The sequence below is a fragment of the Populus nigra genome, chromosome 1 (genome assembly GCF_951802175.1).
Source record: "Populus nigra chromosome 1, ddPopNigr1.1, whole genome shotgun sequence".
NCBI lineage: Eukaryota > Viridiplantae > Streptophyta > Magnoliopsida > Malpighiales > Salicaceae > Populus > Populus nigra.
The window spans coordinates 10,316,790-10,325,401 of NC_084852.1; the positions used below are offsets into that span (position 1 = coordinate 10,316,790).

Consider the following 8,612-nt stretch of genomic DNA (forward strand, 5'->3'; position numbering starts at 1 on the left):
CACCCGGTGTACCGAGATTTAGGTGCACCGCGTCACACCAGATCAAAACTCTGTTCATTCGGACCGTCCGACCAACCTGTAGATCAAGCCAATCACAGCCACACGATATTTTCATCAGAGATCCAAAGGATCACAGGCTTCAGCTGCACCGATGTACCGTGCTAGCGTTCACACCGTAGCATAACCCAGAGCTTCTCTCTCCTCTCGCCGGCGACTCTCTCTCCCCCCTCGATCTCCCATCTCCGGCCGTCTCTAGCCTCCAAACCACCACAGAAAGGTCGCCAACCTCCTAAAAAGCCTTTTCAGCGTTGTCTCCGCCCCATTTGGCCGGAAAAGGGCCGCGATTGTCGGCGGCCATCGAAGCTTCAAGTCGTCGATTCTCACTCATCAACCATCAATGACCGTCAAGACCACCACCATCAGAATCCTCGACATCAGATCTACCAGGATCGACCATCGGTTGGCCAGAAATCTCGCCAGAAAATCTCCCCGACGCCAACAGTAGCCGCACGTGTGCCACAAGCGCCGCCAGTGGCATTTTCATAATTTTCGAAGAACTTCGAGGGTATTTCAGTATTTTACCTATACAATGGCACCCAGGTAATTTTTTGGGTTTCTACTGGTATTTTTGATATTTTTTTATATATAAATGCTTGTAAATTTTCTTGCATGTTGTAAAAAAATACAAAAACCAAAGTCGACACGTCTCTTTTTTTTAAAAAGGACCGATGTCAAAAATGTAAATATCAAATATGGATTATGTCCATTATTTATTTTGGTAACCCAGACGTAACTCTCCTTTTTAGGGTTGAAACGTCATATTTTAGACAAATCTCCTAATTTTTAGGGACTGATGTCATTTTTAACGCGTCTCCTATTTTTAGGGACCGACGTTAACCATTTAAAAAAAAAACAAATTACCAATAAACCTAAAATATAATGGATTATATCCATTATTTCTTTTGGTAACCCAGACGTAACTCTCCTTTTTAGGGATAAACGTTAATATTTTAGACGAGTTTCCTAATTTTTAGGGACTGATGTCATTTTTAACGTGTCTTCTATTTTTAGGGACCGACGTTAATCATAAATTTTTTACAAATAAGCCCAAAATATAATCGCATTTGAATCAAATAAAAAACACACAAGTAAGGGTAACCTTTCTTTTGAAAGGATGTTTTAAGGGTGGTGTCTACCTTCCTCTAATCATAACTAACCCCGTACCCGAATCTCTGGGACCAGTGTCTAACTTGGAATTTTTAGTTCCCTCAAATTACTAGATGGCGACTCCAATAAAATCTTTATTTTCCCCAATTGAGAAAAAACCCTTTTTGTTAAAATAAGCAAAAAAACGGGAGCCGTCGCCCGACGTGGTGTATCGACACCAACATACAACAACAATGAAACAATTTTAGTAGTTGTCGACAGGTTAAGTAAATTTGTAGATTTTTTAACTTTAACTCATCTTTTTACTGCTAAAGGCATGGCTGAAAATTTTATTAAAGGGGTTATCAAATTACATGGTGTTTTCAAATCGATCATTAGTGATCGGGACCCTATCTTTATTAGCCGATTTTGACAAGAATTCTTTCAAATGTTCGGTACTAAGTTGAAACTTAACTTCGCCTACCATCCGCAAACCGACAGATAAACGAAAGTGGTCAATCATTATGCAGAGCAATATCTACACTACTTTGTTCACCAATGGCTACACAAATGGAGCACCCAAGGGCAGAGGCATGCATGGGCTAGGGTGGGCTCTAGCCTAGGTAAATATTTTATTAATATTTTTTTACTAGTTTCATATAAAGAAAATTTATAATTCTTAATTGAGGTATTAAAAAATTCTAAAAATTTTCATGGAGCCTTTTAATATGATGCTTTAGCTTGGATTCAAATTTCATAATTTTTGGAGAAATTCAGAAATTTGATAAAAAAAATCACATTTGACCAGTTTTACGTTATTGAGTGTAATTTTCAATTCGACCATCAGATTAAGCTGAAATTTTACGAGGGATCTTAAAATATATTAAATAAAATCTGGTTAAAAGTTTAGGAAGAACGGAGTTTGGTAGTGCTAATAAAAAAACACATCAAATAAAAGCAAAACGACTCATTAAAGGTAAAAAATAAAACAAATCAGTTCTTTATTCCTTTTATATGTTGCCAATTAGGCAGAAGCAGAATGGAAAAAGAAAGAAAAGAAAAGGCGAGAAAGAAAGAGAGAAAAGTAAGCAAAAAACATAAAAAAAAATCCAAGGATAAAAAATAAAAAAAGTGAGAGAATAACCTTGTAAACTTATAAAGTCCAACTTATAAAATACTAATCTAAGGAAGAATCAAGTGAAGGAAGGAGGAATTGAGAGAGGAAAAAAATTTAATTATTTTGTTTTTCAGTTGACATGAGATTGTTATTTTATCCCGGTTGAGGGGTTGTTATAATATCGATTCAGATTTGATTATAGATGAATTATATTCCATAAAATATCGAAGAATGTAACTTTAAAAGTGAATTTATTTTCACTTTCACTTTAATTTTATATACTTTTAAATTTATTTTTTAATATTATATATTTATTTAATAACCCAAAAATTACTGACACGGCCTTTGGGAGCACCTATATTCTGTGGGTAGAACTGTGGTGCAATACAATGTACCATGTATCTACGGGAATGACCCCATTCCAGGCGTTGCCTCTTCCACTTCCCATTTACCATAATGACTTGGCTTTTGAGCATGAAGTCGATCAAATTCTCATGCCTAGAGAAGAGTTGTTGTGCCAACTTAAAACTAATCTAGAGACTTCCAGCAATCGCATAAAACAAACAGCGAATCACAAGAGATGGGATGTGACATCTGAAGCCGGTGATATGGTGTTTCTTAAGTTGCACCTCTATCGGCAGTATTCTATTTTCAAACGTGCCCACCAGAAGCTTGCTAACTGATTTTACAGACCTTACCTAGTGCTACAAAAAATTGGAGCAGTTGCCTATAAACTTCAGCTGCCAGTAGAAGCTTGCTTCGTCCTGTTTTCCACGTTTCCTTGTTAAAAAATTCATGGGAGACATGGTGGTGCCTTCAAAAAAATTACCACCAGCGACCGATGAAGGTGTAGTTATACTGTGACCTTAACAAATATCAGACACTCACTGGGTCAAAAGAGGACATAAATTTGAAGAAGAAAGCTTAGTCCAGTGGAACCGTTTACCAGCAGAGAATGCCACATGCCACACGGGAGACAACCAAAACATTGCTTGCGCAATTTCCATCTATGGACCTTGGGGATAAGCGTCCGCTGGAGAGGGGAGTATTGTTAGAATTCACGTCGTTCAGAGAGAGGTCTAAAGCCAAATCCCAAATATTTGGGATGAAGTGGACGTGAATGAAGACCGTTGCATGCAGTCATATATGGGCAAGTAAAGAACAAGAAGATTGCAATATTGGACTGGGTCTTTTGCAGTGAGAGTTTTACGTGTTTTCCTGTTGCATGTCATTTCCATTTGTTATGCTCTGTTTCTTACGTATTTGAAGTTCCAGTTGCTAATTTCCCTTTATTTTCAGCATTCTTGTGCGTGACTCTGCTTCTTTAAGCATCCAGAATTTATCAATGAAGTATGAGAAAAATATTCATCGAAATTGTGCTTCTTTTCTCACCCAGAGAGAGAGAGAGAACAATTTACATTAGCATTTGTAATATTTGGTGGGATCTATCAGAAGGACATGTATGTTTATATCTCCAGTGGTTGATTCTGAGCCATTAGGAATGTATGCCGTAAATAACGTTAAAAGGCATTACATATCACATTTTTCAGTAATTATTGACAATGAGTCCATAACCTTTTTGTATTATGAAGAAGAAAGTTCAGTAACAGAGAGTCATTCTAGAGGAATTGCATAGGAACTGGAAAACATGAATCATGGTTCAGATGAACACGATGCTGCTTCACCATTTTCATCCCTGATTGATATTAAGAAGCACATAAATCATTTTTCCAGTTAATATGCAGCAATTAAAATAACCTATATATATATATATATATAGATATATATATATATATAGCATCAATTAATGTCAAAATAGCTGCAGTTGACACTGAGCTATCCTTCCGTAAGAAAGAAACGTGTTCAGACCCAAGATTGTTCGCCTTAATTTGTCTTGGGATGTTGCTTCTCAAATTGACATATAAATGATTTAATTATTTATTTAATATTAAATATATTTATAGAAATAATTTAATGATAGAGTAATTCATAATATAATTATATTAACTTTTTAGCAATGAATTCGCTATTTTAAGACGCTTACAAAATTGTTTTACATAGCTTGGATGCCTGGAGAAATTTTATTATTTTAAGTTAGTAAGAAGAATTAATGCTTATTATAAAATAAAGTGAAAATAAAAATCTATATTATTATTTAAAACATTGCAAGTTTAATGGTAATACATGTAATACACATCAACATCAATGGCAAAATAATTTTATTCTTCTTTTTGTATTTTATTGTGTCTTATATCCCTTATCACTATCAAACACCATTCAATTTTTATTTTTTGTTGTCTTTTTCCTAGTTTTTTTTTAATGCAAAATTCAGAGTGTTCATTAGCATAAGTTTTAAGTAAAATATAAATTAGTTCATCTAGTTTTGAAAACTAATTAATTATTTTTTGTCCATTCATGTTATTTTTTAATTTATTTGTTTTTTTTCTTGTTTTAAAAGGGGGGAAAAAAGTAAATGATATGAAAAGATTGAAGAGAAAAGAATAAATTTTTGAAATAAAGTAATATTGAATTAAGCATGGTTAAGAGACTAATTAATTTGTTTTATAAAATTAGTGGGACTAACTTACAATTAACTCCATAAGCTTTGGATTTTTCTTCGAGGTGGCCTGTCGTGTTTCCCATGGCTTTTCTACCAAACACACTTCGTAACAACACACCTCCCTCAAATCAATTCTAATTCCAATTCCGACGAGCCAGGCAAAGAAAAAACCATTCGAACCACACTCCCGCTCTATCAGAGAAACTAGCGATGCCTTTTCTATTGTATTCCAACTCCTACTGACGCTGAACTATAATTATGACTCAAATTCTACCATCAACAGAAACAAACCAGCCATTGCTATATCCCCATAACAATTCGAACCCAACAATAACTTCAATGGATGTTCAAGACTCGCCAAGAAAGAGTTACTGGAGATGTAGCAAGCAAGATTTTTTCCCAGAACCATCCTTCAAAGATTTGTCCTCTTACAGGACAGCACTGTCTCAGATCTGCCCTCGTCTGAAAGACCGTCTTCTCTCTCGTTCTACTGAAACCCATGAGCTCGTTACTCTACGAAGAGAGAGTGAAAATCCTATGCAAAAATGTCTCACTTGGTGGGACCTCATGTGGATGAGCTTCGGATCTGTTGTGGGCTCTGGTATCTTTGTTATTACGGGACAAGAAGCTCGTGATAATGCAGGTCCAGCTATTGTGCTTTCTTATGCACTCTCAGGGTTTTCTGCTTTGCTTTCTGTTTTTTGTTACACTGAGTTTGCTGTTGAGATTCCTGTTGCTGGAGGTTCTTTCTCTTATCTTCGCGTTGAGTTGGGTGATTTTATTGCATATCTTGCTGCTGGGAATATACTTTTAGAGGCAGTTATTGGTGCTGCGGGGTTAGGGAGGTCTTGGTCTTCATATTTTGCAAGCATGATTAATTCTAAAAACCCTGACTTTATGAGAATTAAAATTGACTCTTTCGCTGATGGGTTTAATCTTTTAGATCCATTAGCAGTTGTAGTCCTCTTGGTGGCAAATTCTATAGCAATGAGTGGGACAAAAAGGACTTCTTTCTTGAATTGGATTGCCTCTATTGCTACTGCTTTTATCATTGCTTTTATTATTGTTGTTGGGTTTATTCATTTCAAGAGCTCAAATTTGGTACCCTATTTTCCGAAAGGGGCAGAGGGTGTTTTTGTATCTGCAGCTGTTGTGTATTGGGCCTACACTGGGTTTGATATGGTTGCTACTATGGCTGAAGAGACCAAGAACCCGTCAAGGGATATACCAATTGGCTTGGTTGGTTCAATGTCTATAATCACTGTGATTTATTGCTTGATGGCTATGGCATTGACAGGGATGGTCAAATATACAGAGATTGATCCAAATGCTGCGTTTTCGGTTGCTTTTGCTCAAATTGGCATGAATTGGGCTACGTATTTAGTGAGTATTTGTGCACTCAAGGGAATGACTACAAGCTTAATGGTTGGATCACTTGGACAAGGAAGATACACTACTCAAATAGCGAGATCCCATATGATTCCTCCTTGGTTTGCTCGGGTTCATCCCAAAACTGGAACACCTATCAATGCTACTCTTCTAACAACTATTCTTAGTGCTATTGTAGCATTTTTCTCCAGTTTGGATGTGTTATCGAGTGTATTTTCTATTTGTACGCTACTTATTTTCATGTTATTGGCTGTTGCATTGCTTGTGAGGCGATATTATGTGAAAGATGCTACATCAAAGAATGATTCAGTTACATTTTTTGTGTCCCTGTTCACTATTGTTGGTTCTTCAATTGTAGTTACTGCACTTTGGAATTCAGGTGTGAGAGGGTGGATCGGATATGTGGTGGCTTCTGTTATTTGGTGTTCAGGTACTTTGGGGATCTCTTTGCTGCACAAGCACCGTGTTCCTAAAGTTTGGGGTGTTCCTCTTGTCCCATGGTTGCCGTCATTGTCAATTGCGATGAATGTGTTTCTACTTGGATCATTGGATTATCAAGCGTTCCTGAGGTTCATTATTTGCAGTGCAGTGATGATATTGTACTACCTGATGATTGGTGTCCATGCAACTTATGATGTGGCTCATCAGAACCCAAAAGAAACAGAGGCTGAAGAGGGTAGATGAGGTGTATGTATTTCTACTGCATGTTCAACAAATTGATGTTGTTATCTATGATGATAATGTTCATATTATTGGCTCATATATTTAATGAATATTTAGCATCTTATAAAGTAAACAATGTGGTTTAAGAGAACCAGGAAGATAGGCAAATTTGTGTTTGGAAAGTAGTATGTTCAAATAAATTGATTGTTCATTGAATTTCTTCGTTGACTATTTTTCTTGCAACTTGATATTCAATAAATTATGCTATTAAACATCTCATTGAAACCAATTTATGTACAATCCAGCATAAATTCAGGGGTCCTTGAGTACTCATTAATCCATCAATACAAATCTGCTCATCCATTTATGCAAATACAGACTCAAGATTAACCACGTGTGGCTTGCAGCTCAAAAAGTTAAGCAAAAGTACACCAATAGGGCATAGGCTTTAGAGGAAACTTGAGATGTGGTTCTGGTTTCTGCATAGTTATCTGTGGCCTGAAGGCAGAATCTCTCATTCTTCTGATTGGAGCTTCATAAACTGCAAGTGGCTTTGTTTAATGACATGACCTTGTTTCTTGAGCTTTCCTTTTTTTGAAATCTCTAAGGGGCTATTTCAGAAACAAGTTATCTCTAGCTGATGGGTGTTTGCTGATTGGAAAGTTGAAGTTTCCAAAGATATAGACTGGTTTCCGGTTTGATTTCTGAAAGTTAAATTCAGAGGAATTCTTTTGGTAAGGGTCTTTCCCAATTCACCCCATTCATCACCTGTGTTTTAATGTTTGCTACTTTTAATCTCCAAGACCATTTGAGATGAACTGTTGAAATGCTTTGCAATAATATCCGGAATGTTATAGGATCTTTAGTACATTGCCACTCTTCTTCAGTCTTGACATTAATTGAAATGGTTGTATCGAGTCTTTTACTTTGTCTTTAGCATTAATAAACATTGTTCATATCATACTGAACCTTTCTACTAGATGGTAAAACCCTGTGTAGATGACATTGGACCTTTATTCGGGGAAAATAGAATTCATAAATTACAAGATTTTTGATAGGAGACCTGAACTGGTATATTGTGTCTCTTTCTCTCCTGTATTATGCTGCTGGGAATTTCACTTTCTGTGATTTTTTGAGATTTAGTAGGTCATTTGACATCTGTTTTATCATATGTACTGGGATCTATGCTTGAATTTAGCCATTGATTATAGACTCGGTGCTGAGGTGTTCCACAGGATGATCTCTGTTGCCTTTTGGATGCTAGAGAGTTGGAGATGCCTACTGTATTGCAATAATACTAGTTGTGATGCAACGAGGACCTATAATGTAGGATGCAGGTCTTAGCCTTGAGCTTCTATATCAAGTAACATCTACTGGTAGACGGCCACCAAAAAGAATTAGCTTTTCAATGCCTTATCTGTTCTGAAAATTTACAGAGTGATCTCCATTCTTTTCTGTCAGTCATCCTCTTCATGCAAGTAAAAAAATCAGAAAAAAGAATGGTTGATGTGGTCCCTCATTCATTGGTATTTTTTTAAAGGATTGTTTTCATTATAATGCTATAGCTGCATTGAAAGTCTCTAGCTCATGTTACATAAAACTTGAAGTCTACTAAAGCTTTATGCACATGTTAGATTAATTTTGTTGATAATCTCATTGAATGAATACATGCTATTGCGTTTAGGCAACTGGGTTCAACATAGTTGGGCCTGGAATTTTTTTAAAGGACTTCATTGA

General features: G+C 36.1%; 1 protein-coding gene across 1 annotated transcript; it reads left to right on the plus strand.

Annotated features, from left to right (window-relative positions):
- The first annotated feature begins 4,875 nt into the window (after positions 1-4,875).
- LOC133675459 (cationic amino acid transporter 8, vacuolar) lies at positions 4,876-7,091 on the plus strand. Its single transcript, XM_062096842.1, has one exon. It carries the CDS (start codon positions 5,082-5,084, stop codon positions 6,894-6,896), a length of 1,815 nt encoding a protein of 604 aa, XP_061952826.1. The 5' UTR covers positions 4,876-5,081; the 3' UTR covers positions 6,897-7,091.
- The last annotated feature ends 1,521 nt before the right edge of the window (positions 7,092-8,612 follow it).